Raw genomic sequence first — 20,740 nt, forward strand, 5'->3', positions numbered from 1 at the left:
ATGTGCAAGCCTTTTCTTGCAGAAAATGGCACTAGCATAATGCATGTTCTTCGGCGGGGAAACATGCGAGTCGTGGTCTGGTGGTGGTGATACTTTTTTTATACGGAGGTCATTCTGTGGATGTTGCAACTTGCTGTTGCAGAATTTCATGACTGTCATAAAATTGTCTTGCCTTTCAGTTTTCCCCACCCTCGATCAGATTTATTTGAGAAATGTAGCCAGGTGCGTGTCGCAGATGTTTCTGTTGATTCTGTGTTTATAATTATGGGTTATCGTGATAAGGTCAGCCTGCATCATATTGCACTGAAATGGTAGTCCTGTTGATGCCGATACAACTTTTGGAAGTAGTTCAATGACTTCAAACTGTTAGTCCACGATTTTCTAAAACACAGCAAAGGAGGAACAATAAACATGTATTAAAAATGTAAACGAATACATTGCTGAGTCCAAAACCTCGTTCCAACAACTACACTGATCCTGAGAATAAAAGGGGCAAGGCTATGGTTGGAGGTACTGAGATAAACAAGGCACTCCACAATAATAAAATCTTACACATCTTTTGGTGAGTATGAATGATATCCAGTCGAACCTCTTTAGGACGAACACCAAGGGACCGATGGTATTTATTCTGTGAGTTTGTCTTAACCTATTTTATAACCAGTGAATACAATTATTTCTCCAATAGACATACGAATAGATTTCTTCTACAGCGAAAATGCGTACAAACTTTCGCTCTACATCATGAAGTGCGAAACTTCGCACCTTTGGACGCGAAACTTGCAGGGAACGCGAAATGAACTGTCGTAGGAAATTTCGTGAGATCGGGTCATGGCGTACATGTACGTGCACTTGGCCCGCGCAAACTACGAAAATGTGCAGAACGCAAAGTTCGTGCAAAAATTCGCACACACTTTCGCAAGGACTGTCGCGAAACTTCGTTCGAATTTTCGTTTTGTAGAACCTCTCTACTGAACCTTTCTTTAGCAACATGACGGCAACTGAAACAGCAACAGAGAAAGTACGATACATGTACTCCACATTCTTACAGGTACCACAAACAGATTGCAGACCGTAATTCTTGCTTTGGCGGCACGAAACTTTATTTGGGGCAGTGCAATCTCGGCGGTACTTACAAATCAAACAGCCCAGACTCGAGTAAACAAATCCAATCATACAAGTACGAGATTTTCATGAGACGAGACTGCACCCATTGGATTGTTTCGTATGAAACAAACAAGTTACTGAACCTCTCCACAATAGAGATTTCCCCTGATATGCGAATTTATTGTGCAAACTCGGTCAATTGGTACTTGAACCTTTCCCTCCAGATTGGGAACTGCCAACGATAGTATGCCACTAGTTGCACTGACCAGTGCCTTACTTGTAACGTACCAATGTACAATGAATATGAGTATTTCGACAACACATCTAACATAAGGCTTACCGTCAAGAAGGTGAACTCGCGTTCTTCGCACACTGTAGACAAGGGCAAAGAGATAAAAATGGATCTAAATCCGAATAAAATCAGCACACAAACCGGTCAACTTAGAGATCACCTGTCATCGAGTATTCCGTAAAAGGAGGCCTCGCAGCTCGGCAGAAGAAAAGCAAAATTTAGAAAAGAGATCCTGTCAACTTTTCCATTATTTATTGCATTCCGCCCCAAAATCAGCACACTTTTCCTGAATGAAAGAGTCAACACAAGCAAATGAATCAAAGGCAACTGGTCAACTCACCTGTCATTGAGTAATATTCCGCGAAAGGAGGTCTCAGCAGCGCCGAAACGAAATAAGCCAGGCCATGAGACGAAATATCCGAAACAGCTCATGCAAGAAGCAGTTCCAAAGAAGGAAGTTCCTCGCGCATGCACATCCGAACACGGATCCGCGGACTGCATGCACTGAACACAATGTCTGCCGTGCACGTGCACAGCACACGGCTACCACGCGTTGGTAGATCTAATACCGAGCACGTTACGTAGAGACTTACGTAGCCTAAGTGAAATACCGAGCACCTTACGTAGAAACTTACGTAGCATAGCGATGTCGTTTTTTCTGCCATGTGAACACAATAATAGAAAAGCTGACAGGATCGCTTTTCTAAATTATCTACAAACCGAAAAACTGAAGTAGTGTTGTGGGTCGGGACTTGGCCTGTCGGGGGAGGGGCAGGGCTGATTTGTAGGCCTAGGGGGTACCGGAAAAAAAAGAAATCCGACCCCCTGAGCGATGCGCTCACATCGCAAAGACCGTGAACCGTACCCACCGCGGTACCGCTCAGATCAGGGGGTCGGATTTCAGTTGCCAGCATGCATGCACTTGTATCGGTGATGATAAAACAATCTTACCTACTTTGAGCTACAGTATATGCAATGAGATAGCACATTGTTCCGATCTTGTCTGAGATCCACAAATTATTGCATAATTATTTTCTATTCAAAATTTAAATAATAACAATAATAATGCAATGAATATAACTAAATGCGCACTCATATCACAACCATGGGGACGAATCATGTATTCCAGAACGTTTTCTTGTCACAATTATCAATGGAATTCGTGACTAAAGAGAATGATGAAACTACAATAGGATTTATACACTTGCAGTGGAACAGCGAGGATACAAGCATAGTAAGAAAAATAGCACAAACCTTGGAACAATTTGCACAGGTAATAAATTATAGGTGAGGTGAGAAATGATAGGAAATTCAGCAAGTGCAGTGTGACAATGGACATGCATGTGCAAGTGTGTGTGAGTGCGAATTTACTGGAATAGCGTAAGTGCGGTGACATTTTCTTTTTGTTTACAAAGATTTGGATCACGAATGCGAATGTAGACTGCTTCTAGAACTTTCAACTGCTTGAAACTACTTGCAGAACGAACAACACTGAACCAAGAATCATCATAACTTTCACGACACACGGGGTTAGACAACAAATGCAATTTAATTGCCGATGTATTCTTCTTCTTCTCACCGCCTCCGCCTTCACTTGGTTTCTGACCGCCACCGTCCTTCACACCATCTGCACCATCATCGTCATCATCGTCACCGTCCTCTTCATCATCGCTGCCACCTTCACCTGTCGTCGGCTCTCCCAGCAACTGACCACCGGGTTCATCATCGTCACTGCACACGTCGCTTCCACACTCCTCCTCCAGGTGCCGTCGCGTTCTCTTCCTGACCGGTCTTCCCTTGCCATTGCCAAACGCCTGACAGTCGTCAACTCTTCCGTTGGCATCATCCATATCCGGAGAGTTTCGATGCATCTTTCCAGTCACCTCTGCAAACCGAGCTGCCGCCAGCCGTTTGCTCCTTCTCAGCTTTGGTGAGTTGCGGTTGTCTGCGTCCGGCGTTCCGGTACTCGCTGATAATGAAGATAAGACACAGTGTTCGTCTTTGTTTACATTAATGTTTGTTCCCAATTTCTGCGTGCTGTGTTGGTTTTTCCGAGACACCGTTTGTGGAGCAGAAGCCTCTGCCGGAACGGACAGTGGAGTTGGGTGCTTACGTGGTCGGCCACGCTTTGGTCGGGGGGACCTAGCCGCCTGTGACAATATTGAGAGCGGCACGTGTTGTTTGATACGTTCGGACAGATGTTGAAGGGTCCTACCAACATACCGACTACCACATTGTCGGTATTCAAAGTAGTAAATGAGGTGACTCAATTGTAGGGTTGGTAGGACATCCTTCAACATCGTGAACGAACGGATCGTACTGAACACGGTAACCACATTGGTGGCAAAGTAGGTTTTCTCCACTAGGGATTTCACCACACGGGCCGTGTCCTTCGATTCTTTCCCTTTCCAGGGCAAGCAAAGAAATACGCGGCACGGCAACGGTCCGATAGCTCGTTCCTTAACAACAGGTGTAGTTGTTAGAAGTTTGTCGAGGAGCTGCTGCGGGTAGCCATTCTTCACAAATACGGAGCGTAGAAAATCAAGTTCCTGTTGTAGCTTTGTTGGTGAACAAATGCGTTGTGCCCTATTTACAAGGTTACGAACTAAGTTTGACTTGTACTGGGAAGAGCAGAACGAGTCAAACCTCATGTACTGCCCGGTGAAAGTGGGTTTACGGTATACTGTAGTCAATACACCAGTCTGGGTCTTTTCGACTAACACATCCAGAAACGATAGCTTATTGGACTCTTCATGTTCACACGTAAATCTCAGTGCAGGATGGATTGTATTCAGTTTCAGCAGAAAGTCGTCAGCGTCTGCTCTCGAATCAAAGTACGTGAAGGAGTCATCCACAAATCTGACGTACAATTCCGGCCACTTATCTATCTTCGATTCACAGTACCCAACAAACACATTGGCTAGGACCGGACCCAATGGAGAACCCATAGCCACGCCATCCGTCTGTTTATACATGATGTCGTCAAATGAAAACTCCACACCACTCGTAACCATCAACATCAAGCGGCGAAAAGCCGCTTCGGACAGCCATGGTACATCTTTTATTTCCTTGTTGTGGTACAGTGTTTCAGCACAGATATTGATTGTCTCGGATAATGGTACGTTTGTAAACAGACTGACAACATCAAAGGAACACATGTGCGCAGAAGATGGAACTGGGTTCTCATGTAAGATTTCAACAAACTGGAAGGTGTCTTTGACGTTGTGCTTACAGTAGAAATCCAGCACTGGCTGGATCATCATACACAGCCATTTGGATATTCTGTATTCCGCTGAGCCAGTCATGGAGAGTATCGGACGTAGCGGGCAAGATTGCTTGTGAATTGTTGGCAAGCCATACATCCTAGGTCGCACCGAACCGATTGGCTTTATCCGTGTAAATTCAGATGCGAATATTTCATTTGTGTTTTTCAGTGTCTGCAGGTATTTCACTAGTTGCTTTTCTCGGATTAGATTTAGAGTTCGATCGTGCGTTGATACAGGGCCAAGCAACTCAAATTTGGTCCTGTCATCCAAAATTTTGGCCATTTTGGACTTATATTCAGTTCGACTTATGACTACAGTGGCGCGGCCTTTGTCCGGTCTAGTGATGACTATATCCTTGTTCGCTTTCAATTCTGACCGGGCTTTCATGTGCTCTCTCGATAATGAAAAGGCTTTCCTATCCACCGGCTGCTCGGCATGTTCCTCTGCTACAGCACGGAGGTTAGCAGTGCATACCGCTTTCTTCGATTGTGTTACCGGCACAAACTCTTCTAGTTTGCGGTAGAATAACTCGAAGTCGGTCAGGACCTGTTCTTTCATGTTGGATTTTGGCGCGGTATTCCGAAGTCAGTGCCTCTGGGAAGTAATTCCTTCTGTACTGTAGTGAGTTCAATGTTTGTGAGATTGATGATGGTGTTGGTGTTAATAGATATTGAACCAAAACGCTTGTTCCTAAGCCATTTGATATTCTTTGAATACTTAGCGATGAGTCGGGTCTGCAGTTTATCATCGTTCTCCGAAATGAGCATGGAAAAGCGGAGAAAGTCATGCTCCGAAAGAAATGCACGGGCTTGACGATACAGCCACCGGAATTGTGACCGTACTTTGCCCAAGGTATCAGTAGACCTAGCTATGTCATCTCTAATGAATGTTTTTTCGATGGCCAAAGACTGGTACGCTTTGGCTTTCTGCACTCTCTTCTGGATGGCATTAGGGCAAACGCCACAATCCAGACATTGCCGAAGAAACGTTACATTCAAGGCAATACACCTACAGACAACGCTTACGCAGCGCCCTATTCAGACACTCGATCTGATCGCATGTGTATCTCCGCTTAAAATATGTAAAAAGGCGACGTGGAGACAATAATCTTAATAATGCAATGAATAGAACTAAATGCGCACTCATATCACAACCATGGGGACGAATCATGTATTCCAGAACGTTTTCTTGTCACAATTATCAATGGAATTCGTGACTAAAGAGAATGATGAAACTACAATAGGATTTATACACTTGCAGTGGAACAGCGAGGATACAAGCATAGTAAGAAAAATAGCACAAACCTTGGAACAATTTGCACAGGTAATAAATTATAGGTGAGGTGAGAAATGATAGGAAATTCAGCAAGTGCAGTGTGACAATGGACATGCATGTGCAAGTGTGTGTGAGTGCGAATTTACTGGAATAGCGTAAGTGCGGTGACATTTTCTTTTTGTTTACAAAGATTTGGATCACGAATGCGAATGTAGACTGCTTCTAGAACTTTCAACTGCTTGAAACTACTTGCAGAACGAACAACACTGAACCAAGAATCATCATAACTTTCACGACACACGGGGTTAGACAACAAATGCAATTTAATTGCCGATGTATTCTTCTTCTTCTCACCGCCTCCGCCTTCACTTGGTTTCTGACCGCCACCGTCCTTCACACCATCTGCACCATCATCGTCATCATCGTCACCGTCCTCTTCATCATCGCTGCCACCTTCACCTGTCGTCGGCTCTCCCAGCAACTGACCACCGGGTTCATCATCGTCACTGCACACGTCGCTTCCACACTCCTCCTCCAGGTGCCGTCGCGTTCTCTTCCTGACCGGTCTTCCCTTGCCATTGCCAAACGCCTGACAGTCGTCAACTCTTCCGTTGGCATCATCCATATCCGGAGAGTTTCGATGCATCTTTCCAGTCACCTCTGCAAACCGAGCTGCCGCCAGCCGTTTGCTCCTTCTCAGCTTTGGTGAGTTGCGGTTGTCTGCGTCCGGCGTTCCGGTACTCGCTGATAATGAAGATAAGACACAGTGTTCGTCTTTGTTTACATTAATGTTTGTTCCCAATTTCTGCGTGCTGTGTTGGTTTTTCCGAGACACCGTTTGTGGAGCAGAAGCCTCTGCCGGAACGGACAGTGGAGTTGGGTGCTTACGTGGTCACCTCACCTATAATTTATTACCTGTGCAAATTGTTCCAAGGTTTGTGCTATTTTTCTTACTATACTTGTATCCTCGCTGTTCCACTGCAAGTGTATAAATCCTATTCAGGGATGAATTTACTGTCATTTTTTTGCATAGCAGTTTTCGCGACGCAAACGCCAAAATGCGTAGCAGTCCTTGATTTTTGATTAGCACTTTTTCTTCCACGAAGACCGACTAAAATTTCTCAGTCCACGGAGGGAGGACTCGTGCTGTCTGCATAGCTGGCAGAAAATTAGCGTCACCGCTGCACCTGTAGCTTTCTCAGAACCAAGCCATTTCTTCTGGACATCGACCTCTGCCACCCACTTCTCAAAGGTACTCTGTCGTACAGACATGTTGGAGGCAGAACCAGACTAGACAAAAACTACAGCTTGGACAATTGTCAGAGAGAAGGACGAACGTGATACCAAAAGTTCCTCACGACCAGAAAGACCGACTGGCTACAAGCAGAAAGCTATAATGTCACGAAAAGAGGTAAGTGAACCAGAAAGAAGAAAACAAACAACAAGACCTCCGCCGGGATCGTGGAGGAAAGATGATGCTTGTCAGTACGGAAAGTACATGAACTTACTGGTCACGAATTCCATTGATAATTGTGACAAGAAAACGTTCTGGAATACATGATTCGTCCCCATGGTTGTGATATGAGTGCGCATTTAGTTCTATTCATTGCATTATTAAGATTATTGTCTCCACGTCGCCTTTTTAAATAATAATAATAAATTATTTTTATTAGGCCAAAACAAAAAATAGGCTTGTTTCCGGTCGGCACCCCTCAAAAAGGAGACTCGGTCGGCCGGAATGAATACTTTTTTTTGGTTCCTCAATCGTTGTGGTATTGATGGACAAGAGCACCTTCACATGTACATTGTACATATATCATGGCAAGGATCAATATCAAAGTTGACTGACTCACTGTTCTTGTAATTGTACAGCATGTGGTGTATTCCTGTTTTCGTACATCCTGAGAAATCAAGCAAACAGTTCGAGTCCTTCCAGCTCCGTTATTCTAGCTCGTATCGACCCCATAGGTTTTCGAGCCGACAGCTGAGAATCTCTGCTACCTTGTAGGTGTTTCGATTGTGGAATTCGGTTGAGATTTGACGGAGTTATGACTCGTTGAGTGCACTTGCACACATGGCATTGCCACCGTTTGTATACATTTGGGACCAAAAAAAGTTTCAGAATTTGGGGAAAAGTGGCCCGGTCGGGCGACCGGAAACAAGGTCATTATTTGTTTCTGCACCAAGTCCAAGGTACCGGCCGGGTGTACTGGTTTGGTAGTATAGTGGTACACTGGTAGTGGTACATGGTGTACCTAGAATGGGTACAAAATTAATAATGCTACCGTATACGTACACCATGTATCATGGTACACGCGGCGTAGTGCGTGTGTGCACATGTACATGTGGGCAGCAAGCTTTGCAAAACAAACAAGCAACAACAACTCCATGAAGCCAAATGCAAGGTTGATTGAGTCACAGTAAAAAGCACTGAATTGCACGTGTGAGGAGAGGCAACAATCCCTCCCGAGTCCTGACGTGAGGTGTGCATGCAGGCCGTGCTCAACGAAAAACGATTGACTCACTGGATTAAACGCCACCTATAAAAATCCCACACTACATTTAGCAAACTTTTCTACACTAGCGTTCCTCCTCTGGTTGAATTATAATGTAGTAATATAGCGGATAATTGCAGAGTACAACAGGATCCAGCATCACATTCTCATTCATATGTGGCATAGGTTTGGCTGACTATACCCCACGGCCGTGTAGTTGGTGCAGGCATGACTGACGTCGTGGAGCAATGGCAGGCTCTAACAGGGCCGACCAGGATGGTTACAACTGTGTTTTCGTCGTGGCTATTCTTCTTCGCATCTTCCCTGCTTGTATCCAAGACGAGCATGTTCGAATGCCCAGCGAAAGGCCAGGAGTGGGTCTGGAAGAATCGTTGGATTTCGTGGCAACATGCGGCCATGATCTCCGTTCTGACACTGTACAGGTAATGAAGGCATGATATCGATAAAGCAATCTATGCCATAGCAGCTATTTTTGTAGCGAATCTTATCAGTTTATTGATTGCAGTTTTTTATTTCATGTTTTAATGCCCAAATCACTGAAATCAGTAAAAAAGTTGTGCTGCCTGAGACTAAAATGTAGCATAGGCTCAGACTCGGAGAGACAAGCAGAAACGATTCTCATCTTGCGACCCCTTCCTCTCTATAAGCCAGCGTACGTTGGGGGAAAGTACCCCTTGAGCTAATACTTTTGCTGCATACTCGTATGTTGACAGTGCCTTCCATATCTTTTTGCCATTTCACAGCCATAATTATAAAAAAAAAGGTAGCCATTCAGCAAACAGGGCCGGAGGCAGCTCCCGCGGAGCGGTGCGGCCAAAGGGCCATCTTTAAGGGGGTCTGGGGGTCCTCGCCCAGATTTTTTTTGGAATTTAGACGGCAAATCCTGCACTCTGGGCGACTCCCTGTACAAAATCATACATCGAAACTTTTTCTCCCCGGTTTTGGACGTTCCACGTGGACCGACTTTTTTGGGAAGTTGGTACGGCCATAGCCGTACCAGTGGCGCCGGCCCTGGCAGACAAGTGAATATACTACAGGGAGAACAGGAAAAGCACTAACGTCATCAGACAAGACCTATAGTATAATAGTACTGTTTTTCCTATTTCTGAAATAGTAGACTTTGCATGCAGCCGAGCTGATGAAATCTCAGTACATGTATATCATCTACCTGGGGCACATCCATGACAATGCCATCGCAGGCGCTAGGCGCTATGCTTCAACAGATGATGGTGTTCAACGTAAACGCAAACAAAAATAAATCTGTGTCTCCGTCCCCGAAGGAAGTCACGATGGTCGTTGAGACGTTGACACCTGGGATAATCCAGCGGCAGATCCGAGTGCGGCTTGCGGTGGGGAAATGGTCCATGATAACTCTTCCTAGGTCACCTGACAACTATGTACTAGCACACTGAATGTGCAAGGCCGCTATAAATGCATTCGACATGATTGTAATGATTCAGTATTACGTCACTTTATTATCAGGGGACCTGTGTACCCGCTATATCATACACACAGTATGACATGCCATGGTGCTGCCGGATCAAACAATAACTGCTTCCGGCGGTCCTGGTCATATACAGTGCTGCATCGAACTTGGAAAGTATCTCTTCCCAGCACTAGTCACATCTGTGTGTTAACTGTTTTAAGCCAAGTTCACATTCCGACGCAACGCTGGCCGTGCATGATGCAAGAGCCTGTCAGGAAGGCTGGGGCGAGCTGCAAAATATTGTGCTGCATGACAGGCAGCAGCCATTACAAAGCTCAACGTCAATTGGTACAAGCCGAAGGCGTAAAGTACGACCCATGACGGTTTGAAATTCGGCCCTAATTGTTTGTGGCAACAATTTGGGCAATGTTTTATACAGTGGGTCTGAACATCACTTTGTGTTTCTTCTCGCGTCTCCTCGCAGTTTCTTCTCGTGTGTGAGTGAGTTCTGGCATGACACTCTTGTAATGGTTGACTATCACAGCTTCATGATGCAACTCACACTTGCAGTATCAATTGGTAAGCTCCTTTTTATTCAAATGAATACAACTGCGTTGCCATGTAAACCATGTGACTATTGTTCCTGGTGGGATTTTGGACACATATAGGTGTGAAGTTGGACTCCCGCTGTCACCGAACCTTGTCAGCTAAAGCGCTGTTGTGTTTGTTTTTCTTTCTTCTCCTGCGATGTCCGGACATTCATGTCCAAGGTGTGAACATGTATTTCACTGTGTTGTTTCTGTGCCTGCCTTCCTCTCTTTGGAGAGCTGCAGGATGTAGTCGTAGCCACACCATATATAGTCTCTGCATGCATGTTGCTCAATACCAAATCCGTGCCCGTACAATTGGTGAACATGCATATACAATGCTACCGTTGCAGTGCAAGTGAGATCGAATTTCACAAATATGCCAGTACCTTTGAAAAGAACACAGCCCAGTCGCGGCTACGTGCTGCACAGTACTAAGCTCAACACAATTACCGTTAAGTACCCAGAGTGCCCCACCATCTCGTCCTTTTCGTGGCCGCGTTGTGGAGGTGGTCTGCTGTCTGCAGGTCATATGACACGAACCGTGTACTTGTACACATATTGCACGTTGTGCAGTCAATCTGTACCTTCGATTGGACACGAGCTCCACACAAAAACCTGCTAAGTGTGACCATAGTACACTAAGGTTCTCACACCCGGTACAAATTTTTGTTGCACTCTGCCATACGATTTTCCTTTCCCTGGCTGTAAAATCAACGTGGGGCGCTCTCGCGAGACGGCCCAGCTTTGGCGGTACTTTACGGTATTAGTATACTAGCAGAACCACTTCCTGCTATTACATTGTAGTAGTAGCATTCATATTTCATCTACCAATGCACTCACGGGAAAACAGTGGTGGGTTTCATAGTTGGAAAGAACACGCATTGGCTGGGGTTGTCGTAGTGGTTCACGTGTGGGGACATGCTTAGCAATGTGTGGTTCAACGCTTTGATGCACAGGTACAGTTGTGTGAGAATATAGTCACATAGATCACGCAGTCCGCGCGCACACACACACGCGCGCGCACGCACACATGCACGCCCCCCCCCCCCCCCCCAAACACACACACATTGTGGAGCCTGTACTTGTTCTCATTCTGCGTTCTATGCCCTGTTCAGGTTACTTTCTCCACGACCTAACAGATAATCTGGTGTATACGTTCAACGGGAGTCTTGAAGGCATTGCGGTACTTGCGCATCACCTTGTGGTAAGCACGTCTTTGTCAGCAAGAATGCTGGAAAAGTTCTCTTACTGTCAGTCTATATCCATCTATATAAATAATTATCATGTCTGCATGAAGCGTAGCTTATCTGCTCCCCTTGCCTTGATCAGTTTGGGGAGTCACTTATGAGGTTCTGTTCTGTGTGACCAAAACGTGACACGAAGACTTGAGCACTCGCTTTTCGTGCTTCATGTGTCGTACAGAACATGTTTTGCTCTACGTTCATACCACGAAATCACGTGGAATATGTAGTGGAAGTTTACCGGTCCAAATGTGTTGGTTTTCTGTTGGCCTGCTGCCACATTTGAATGATACTTTAGCAGATTTGTACTCATTTTCTTTGCATGCACCAGAACGTAGAGATCCTCGGCTCCACATAGAAACCTGGACCCAGAACACACGAAGCTGTAGGCTCTAACCCAGACACCTAATCTTTGTGTGATGTCGTATAGTGTTGTCATAGTTAGGACTTTTTACTCAGTTTTTAGACATTGATGTTCAGATGACCAGCCACTTTTCTTCATCTGTGTGCTTTTCTTTCACTTTTCTCATTCAGGCTATCATCATGTTTGGCATATTCACCTGGATGGATCACTACTGCTGTTTCATTATGCTGGCAATTGCCACAGAAGTCAACAGTGTATTCCTGCACCAGCGCAAGCTTCTGCAGCTGGCTGGTTACGAGATCACAGACCAGGTTTACATTGTCAACAATGTCGTCAACGTCGTCACGTTCTTGGTGTTCCGCGTCGGTGGCCAGCTGTATATGAAGTACCTGATTGTGTTAGTTGTTCCCTTCACCAATCCGGTATGTACAGGTGCATTGTGCTCACTTCATGGTGCATTCTTTTGTATGCTGTTTTTGTTTGGGGGTTTTAATGGCAAGAAAGCATGTTGGCGTGTTACACTGTACTGTATCAGCTGGCCACGCTGCATGCGATTGGTATGCAACTGTTGCAGGCAAGAGTGCATAGCCCCAGCGTGTACAATATTCGCATGCAGTGCTGTCCCGGCAGGATTTCAAATTGACATCATGTTTATGATGCGGTTCTCCAACGTTGGTACAGATGTATCAACGCATCACACGTTTCTGTTTTCGCAATTTTGTAAATGACGATATGTCCACCACCAAGAGTGTGCAACTGCCTGCACGGCCTCTACTCATACCAGTGCTGTGACAGCAGAACTTCACATCACATGATATGGTTCGAAAGGTTACGTTGGCATACAGTGCAAAGTGACTACATGTACAACGTGTGTGTGTGTGAAAAAAAAGAAAAAAAATAGGGATTCACTGGCCAGAAAAAGCCACTTCAATCAGCTGTGTGGTGGATACCAGGCTAAAATTAGTGGCGGTCAATTCATCAGCCTTGCAAGCTGTTGAATGGTGTAATCCCAGCACAAGTTGCTATGTCTAACATAGCTGTTCGCTATCATCGCTTCCGCGATGGGCAGGTTTTGAAGTGTGTGTGTGTGTGTGTTTGTGTGTGTGTGTGTGTGTGTGTGTGTGTGTGTGTGTGTGTGTGTGTGTGTGTGTGTGTCAGGCTTTAGGCTGTCCCGACAGAATTTCAAGTTGACGTCATTTTTATGATGCAACTGTACACGGATGATCAGACTAATCCAGAACGTGTGGTGGACCAAAGCCCATCTGATCCTGTACAAATAATTATTGCAGAGAAAAACGTGTGATGCATTGACACCCGTACACATGTTGTAAATCACTGGTGCAAGGAGAATTGCATCGTAAATAATGACGTCAACTTGAAATTCTGTCGGGACAGCAGGGTATGTGGGAGTTGCACACTCTTGGGGGGTTATGTACTCTTACTGACAGTTATGTGTAACCAAATATGGATCCTGAGTCCTGACCAAAATGTGTAGTACACACACTGCAATAAATATGCCTACGTTGCGTTTTGATATCATGCATGCCCGGATCATGTTGTTTGGTAGCCACTGCACCACATGCATGTCTTGACTATAATTATGTACCACCACAACATACCCGGAACTAATCTTCGCTCCGGAAAGTAAGTGCGCAGTGCCTGGGAGTGAGTACAAGACTGGTTTTGTGGAATTTACCATGGGAGTGCTTTCCCATGCATGCTCCCTGCAGATGTATTGTACATTGTACCAATGCTTACATTTGATGCAGTGGGCATGCCACTACTAAGTATAGCATACAGAAACCAAATGCTGCACGTACATCTGCATCAGCTTTGGGTACTAACAAGTCACAAAGTCTAACGTTTTAACGACCCATTTTTTTTACATTATGGCGAACCCGGTTTGAGATGTCTGTGTAAAGATGCGCATACAGATGGGTGGCCAAGTAGCCATCATTAAACTTTCTGCAGGTCATCATGCCAAAATTACACAAACGTTAGACCTTTTGGTCGTTAAACTTTCCGGTTTTACAGTAAGTGGCATTTTCCGTACACTTCCTGTTCGATGAGTCACGGCAGCCGTAGTGTTCATATGCAGCCGTGCACTGCATCAATACGACATGGGACAGCTAGTCAGACATGAACATAACCGATGGACTGTACTGAACTGAGTCCATGTGCGGAGTTGAGCACATTCTGATTCAAGTACAGTGCTGCTCAATGAAATCCGGCTGCGTCACTCAAGTACGTGCCTGGCGTTGCGCAGCCCTACATGTAGACCTGCGAACACTGGGCTGCGAAATGGAGCAAGGCGCAAACTTGAGTGGCGCGACTGGATTTCATTGAGCAATACTGTCCTTATTGGTACAGCTGTAATTCGTTGCTCTGCTTTTTTTCCTAATGTGCTACGTCCAGATGTTCTGGGGGCCAGGCCTAGCGGCGATGGTGTCTCTGCAGATTGTCAACGTTGCTCTGGCTAACTCGTTGTTCGTCAGCGATGTCAAACGCTGGCGCAAGCTGCAGCAGCTCAGGCGTGCGTCGGACAGTGGTGAGGACGAAGCGACATCAGCGTCGTCATCCACACCACTGTCCCGGAATGGACACGATCTTGGTACTGCAGCAGCAGCAAGTGGCACATCCACACCGACATCAACCAAAAAGAAAAATTAAGCTCTCAAAATCTCCCGCTACCCTCCTGCGAACCACCATAAAATATGTTCTTGACCAACTCCTGTGTTTCCAGAAAGTTCCTAGATCCTGCATTGCAGTGATACTGTGTATTCCATATATTTTCTAATAGTAGTAGGTTTTATTTTCCTAGGTTTTCAATTTATTACGGAATTCGTTGGAGATACGTTTGTCAGGTTTGCGTTGTATATACTGCACTCTTGCATTCCCGACTGATCTCATTGCTCTGCCGGGAGTGCCTCCACACTCGTTTCATTGGGTCGCGTGGAGTTCCTTCACACTCGTGCCTTGATGACGGCTGAATCTTACTTTCACCCACGCTTTCTTGAAACTGTACTTGAGTTCAGCAGTTACCTACAGGTGTCCTACAGAATGGATTGCTCTCAGCTACAGCACTAGAGAGAAGACGTGTGTTACATACAGTGCGTGCCTATTGCTGGAAATTTAGGTTGTAAGTTTGTGTCGATACTTTTAGTGACAACCTGTGAGCAATTTTCACTGTGAAAATACATCAATCCATGACATGGCCCAGCCTAGACATCGATCAACACCAATCAACTAATTTGTTTATTATATGAAATTTTTGACAGATGGATGTACCCGCTGTGCGAGTTCTGATCTGGAATTGAGAACTACGAATCCGTCCACCGTTGTATTGCTGTGGTGTGTGGGTGTGTTTGTGTGGGTGGGTGGGTCGAGGAGAGATCTGGTTCGAAAAATTAATATTGATAGCTGAAACATCAATCCATTCGGGCTGTCGAGTCATTTTTGTTCAAGGGGTGCATGGTTTGGTGGGGTAGGGTCAGAACTGAACTTTTTCGTTCTGTGGAAATTATCGATAAAGCCTGATTGCCCCCAACCCTCTAGAGTTTATAGACTCCTGATAGCATGGCATACTGCATGCACTGCATCAACGAGAGAAAAACAAAACTCGAACGATTGCACCTGCCAGATCTAGTAAGGCTTGAAAGTGAGGACGTCAAAAAACATCCAGGGAGTAGTAAGTTGACATCAGATTTCTATTTTGGATCCACTAAGGTGTGACTTTGCTATTGCTTCAGTATGTGGGTGCATAGCAACCCACTTATGTCGTATGCATGTGTGACTTTTACTTCGCCACCAGTTGTCACCCCGCCGCCATTAGCCAAATCAGTCAGTTTCACTGGCTACATCACCTTGCTGTGAGTAAGACCGCTTGAAATGTGCTTGGATCCATACAAAAACTGGATCCAAGTGGATCCAGTTTTTGAATATTTGAAATTGTTGCTATGCTGTGACGTAGAACTTTCAAGCCCTATACTAAAGGGGAAGTACTAATATACCCTGAAATCAAATTTCACCAGTTGACACAGTTGTAGTCTTCGGGGTGCTGAGTCGAATGGTCTTCTGCGATTCCGCGGCTGCGACAAATTCCGCAATTTTCGTGACTTTCCGCGAATCTAGCATTTTCCACGGAAAATGTGCAATTTTCTTCATTTTGCCTCAATTTTCAGTGAATCCGTGAGCCCATGCCATGGCCCACCCTGTACAGACTTTCATGCATGGTGTGTTCTGTGCGCTTAGCTATGTGTACTTGGTGTGTGCAGAGCGTGTGGCTGTGAACGTTTGTCCCCAGGGCCGAGCTTTGACATCGCACTGTTCTTGGCGCTTCGAAATTTCTTCCTAGATACTCCATTCACGTTTTTGTGGTCCATAACTATGGTTGCAAGATACTGCACAGTTTCGGCAAATTTACTATATCTGGCCCACATTTTTCACTCTTTTCGCCTGCAATTTCTTGAGTTTTTCACCGCGCTTTTCCAGGGGGACAGGGTCGTGGTCCGAAGAACGAAATGGCGCTTTTGGGGACATTTTGCATACAAATCCCCATCTAGTACAGTAGAGTCGCGCGCTGAAGAACATGGAGCCCAAGAACGTCCAGCCTGAAATTCTAAGAACGCAACAGCCTAAAGCTAAGAACGGCGGTGTTGGTTTTCTGGCATCTTGTGGGATACATATGATCCAGTACGGATTGTTTCTAAGAACGTAGCCAGATTTCATGAAAAATAAGAACATCCCAGGCTAACCCTTGGAAACAACGTTCTTGGGCGCGCGACTCTACTGTAGGGCGCAGTCACTCAGTTTCGGTGGAAGTGGCGAGTTCGATTGGGAATAAAGGAGGGAGCGTCTCAGCTTCCTCAGACCAAGACAATTCGACTCAGCACCCTGAAGACTACAACTGGTGAACATTTGATTTTAGGGCATACTTCCGCTTTTAGGCGTGCGTACAGTATCTGCCCAAGAGTTTATCTCTTGAGTGACAGATTAAAACTTTCCACCAGCCAATCCTATACTGTACTAAGTACTAGTATAGGACTTGGTTTCTGGCTAAAATATTATGATGTACAATCTATACAAAATATTTGCTGAAATGAGTTTCATGAGGTGTTTCCCATACACTCCCACGGGAGTTTCTCGGTGGTCAGGCAATTTCCGGGTGTAACTTCCGTCCTGGTACTGTTTTAAAGCACTGGATGCGCTAACCTGTGGCGGCTTTATTCGATGAATCATAGACATCTGATGATCTGTTCGTGGTATCTTTGCACTCATTCAGCATACAGCACTTCTCTTATTACTTTCCCTGGCAATTCTACAACCATCTGCACGGCAGCATCCATTACAACACTCTGAATACTGCAGAACACTCAGATCCTAGAGGATCTACCAGAACACTGACGTGACCTCACTACATGTAGTAAAACATCAAGCGAAAATACTGAGACTCTTGCAAACAGAACTGCAGAAGAGAAGCAACTGACATGATCCTGCCCAAACTGCAAAATTTAAACACTGTCTTGAAGCTTGTCTTTTCGATTCGGAAAAAAAATAAGCGATGTCCTTTCCCCGTTAACGCGTTACCATGGGGAGCAACAAAGACTTTGCCAAGCGCAAACAAAAAATACACAATTCTTGACCTGAAAAACGGTTTTTGTAAAAATGCATTGCGAAAGGACCAAAGCACAGAGCAAGAAGGGTATCAAAGACAAACGCACCGGCCGGGTCGAGAAACATTTCATTGTTTTGAAGTAAACAGTTACAAAGTACATGTAATTGGTCTTGCAGTCTTGCACTTGTTGGGACTTGAACAAGAACTTTTCCCACATAACTTGTTGCTTGCTCTAGCGGAGGATACACCCTTGCTTTCTGCGGACTGGATCATGTTATAGCGCGGAAGTCTGGCAGATTAGAATGGCTGCCCAAAACGGGCATGGCGGCAGTGATTCGGCTGGACAGCAAGCTCCACAAAGTCCAAATTACCAACTGAAATTCACTCTGAATGGACATTTGAAGGCTGTCAGCTCAGTTAAATTTAGTCCTGATGGCCTGTGGCTCGCGAGTGCGTCTGCGGACAAAATGATAAAGATATGGGGGAGCCAAGATGGAAAGTTTGAACGTACCATTACTGGCCATAAGCAAGGAATATCTGATGTTGCCTGGTCAGAAGATTCAAAACTGCTCGTGTCCGCGTCGGATGACAAGACTCTGAAAATATGGGAGGCTTCCAGTGGCAAGTGCCTGAAGACGCTCAAGGGCCACTCAAACTACGTCTTCTGCTGCAACTTCAACCCGCAAGGGAATCTAATTCTGTCCGGATCGTTTGACGAGAGTGTTCGAATCTGGGATGTAAAGACGGGCAAATGCTTGAAAGTTCTTCCAGCCCACTCCGACCCAGTGTCCGCGGTGAATTTCAATCGTGATGGTTCGCTCATTGTGTCCTCGAGCTTTGACGGCCTTTGTCGAATCTGGGATGCAGCCACCGGTCAGTGTCTTAAAACACTAATTGATGATGACAACACACCAGTAGCGTATGTGAAGTTTTCACCAAATGGCAAGTACCTACTGGCAGCAACACTGGACAGCGCATTGAAACTGTGGGACTACAGCAAAGGCAAGTGCCTAAAAACCTACACTGGCCACAAGAACACCAAGTTCTGCATATTCTCAAACTTCTCCGTGACGGGTGGCAAATGGATTGTCAGTGGTTCGGAGGACAACATGATCTACATTTGGAACTTGCAGACGCGTGAGGTTGTGCAGAAGCTTGTCGGCCACACAGACGTAGTCCTGTGTACAGCTTGCCATCCATCGCAGAACATTATTGCAAGCGGTTCACTTGAAGAGGACAAGACTGTCAAGATCTGGAAATCAGATGTGTAACGTGGCGAATGACTTCCAACGACGTTTGCAACAAAAATCTTCGCTCTGTACTGTTTTCTATCGCGAGGCATGCTGCTTTTGAATTCTTGTGGTCATGTTTAGTTGATGCGGCACTGGTGGTGCCCCTACCGCCCTTTCTGTCCTTACAAAGGTTTTAGTTTACTTTGAGTGGTGCACACAACATGTCCGTGATTTTCTTTGTCGCTCCCCTTCTTTTGTATTTAGGTGCTCTTACCCACACTAGCTGTATGTTGTTGTTTAGGAGTCCATGCATCCACTGTGTGTCTGCTGAAACTGTGATGCGTTGTGCTGCTCAATGTGATTTGTTCTTTTCTTCTGCATGCTGAGTTTCATACTGGTAGTTTTTTTTAAAGCATTTTTCTCATCAATGTGATGCTGATTTGTGAGAAACAAGCATACTACTTTCCACCTGTGGGAACCAACGCAAGGAGAGCTGTGCTGCAGAGACTCCACCAGCTTACTGGCGTCGGTGTTGGCTGATTCACACATGTTTCCATTGGGGTGATGTGAAGTCAGGCGCTCATTCAACTCTATTGCACGTGGCTTCTGATGTGGATGTTTGCTGTGGATATTGAAATCCGGTGGAATGACTGGGGCCGGCACCCTTACTTGCTTAGCACGTACCGGCACTGTAACACTGCAACAGTGAACCAGCAGTGCTCACGGTTGCTAGGCCAGCGCCCCGTGGCCACTTGACTTCTCAACGGATTTCAATGTCCGCAAACGTGTGGTGCAGATTTACCCTAAGCAGCAAAAGCGCCTGTTATTCGCAAGACTTGAAAGAAAAACCCTGCGCGGGACCGCCGGAAGCAGTGTTTGATTGGTCCGGTAGTATTGTGGCCTTTCATGCTTTCATGGGTATCGAAACGTAGGACAGATATGCCCTCTGCAGTACTAAGCACATGTTGCTGGCTATTGGCCAATGAAGTTGGTCCGGTAATAACCTGACCAACCGGAGCGGTTCCGGTGGGCCTGCGGCATAGCACCGACCTACTTCAAATAAATGTTTTGCCTTCCCTTGCTATCTTGTATTACCATGATAATTGAAGTTAAAACAAAATCCTGGCCGAGCTCCCACCGGATTCACATGAATCATTAAAAAAAAACAGTCTTACCCTAGGTTCAGTGCTAAATGACCGTATCAGAAACTGTAAGCCTACTAGGGGTGATCGCAAAAAAATGTGTCGAACGAACATTGTTCGTTTCGTACTCGGACCTGCTCCCCTCCCTCTGAAACGAACGCAGCTTGCTATGCTGGACGACGAAAATCACCTGCATGTACATCCTACATGCACATATCATATGTACCGTGTCGGTCAAGTGATTAGTTACTTGCGATTTTGGCTCGCACCCCCTCTTCCCTCCTCCCCCCCCCCCCCACACACACAAAAAGAATGATGTTCGTTTCAGGGACGACAAAAAACTTTTGCGACGACCCCTATACTAGTATTATAATATGGCGATAATGGGAATTCACATGCATTTTTCTCCTTTCGTACAAGCAGCAATGCGCGACAGAACTTACTTTGGTACTACAGTGAAATGACAATGTGAACCAGTGCAGGATGCAACAAAAGCTATGACCTAAACAATAAAACTTCGCCATCGGCTGGTTTACCTGCACGCTCTGGTTTATGTACTCTTTCTACTGGGGATGAGTTTTTAGAGGAAATATGATTACTATTGCCTTGCCAATGTTAATGGTACTGTAATAGACTTAGTGGCATCATAATTATGCCAGGTCTCTGTCCCTTCCCCCA

At 45.5% G+C, this 20,740-nt stretch overlaps 2 protein-coding genes across 2 annotated transcripts; both read left to right on the forward strand.

Annotated features, from left to right (window-relative positions):
• Window positions 1-8,373: 8,373 nt before the first annotated feature.
• Window positions 8,374-15,415, forward strand: LOC135815784 (TLC domain-containing protein 2-like). The gene is made up of 5 exons (XM_065329124.1): window positions 8,374-8,875; window positions 10,364-10,458; window positions 11,585-11,673; window positions 12,245-12,496; window positions 14,490-15,415. The coding sequence occupies exons 1-5, from the start codon at window positions 8,661-8,663 to the stop codon at window positions 14,742-14,744; spliced, it is 906 nt and encodes a 301-aa protein (XP_065185196.1). The 5' UTR covers window positions 8,374-8,660; the 3' UTR covers window positions 14,745-15,415.
• Window positions 15,416-17,775: 2,360 nt separating this feature from the next.
• Window positions 17,776-19,513, forward strand: LOC135815783 (WD repeat-containing protein 5-like). Its single transcript, XM_065329123.1, has one exon. The coding sequence runs from the start codon at window positions 17,991-17,993 to the stop codon at window positions 18,957-18,959; it is 969 nt and encodes a 322-aa protein (XP_065185195.1). The 5' UTR covers window positions 17,776-17,990; the 3' UTR covers window positions 18,960-19,513.
• The last annotated feature ends 1,227 nt before the right edge of the window (window positions 19,514-20,740 follow it).

Source organism: Sycon ciliatum, chromosome 4 (genome assembly GCF_964019385.1).
Source record: "Sycon ciliatum chromosome 4, ocSycCili1.1, whole genome shotgun sequence".
Taxonomy (NCBI): domain Eukaryota; kingdom Metazoa; phylum Porifera; class Calcarea; order Leucosolenida; family Sycettidae; genus Sycon; species Sycon ciliatum.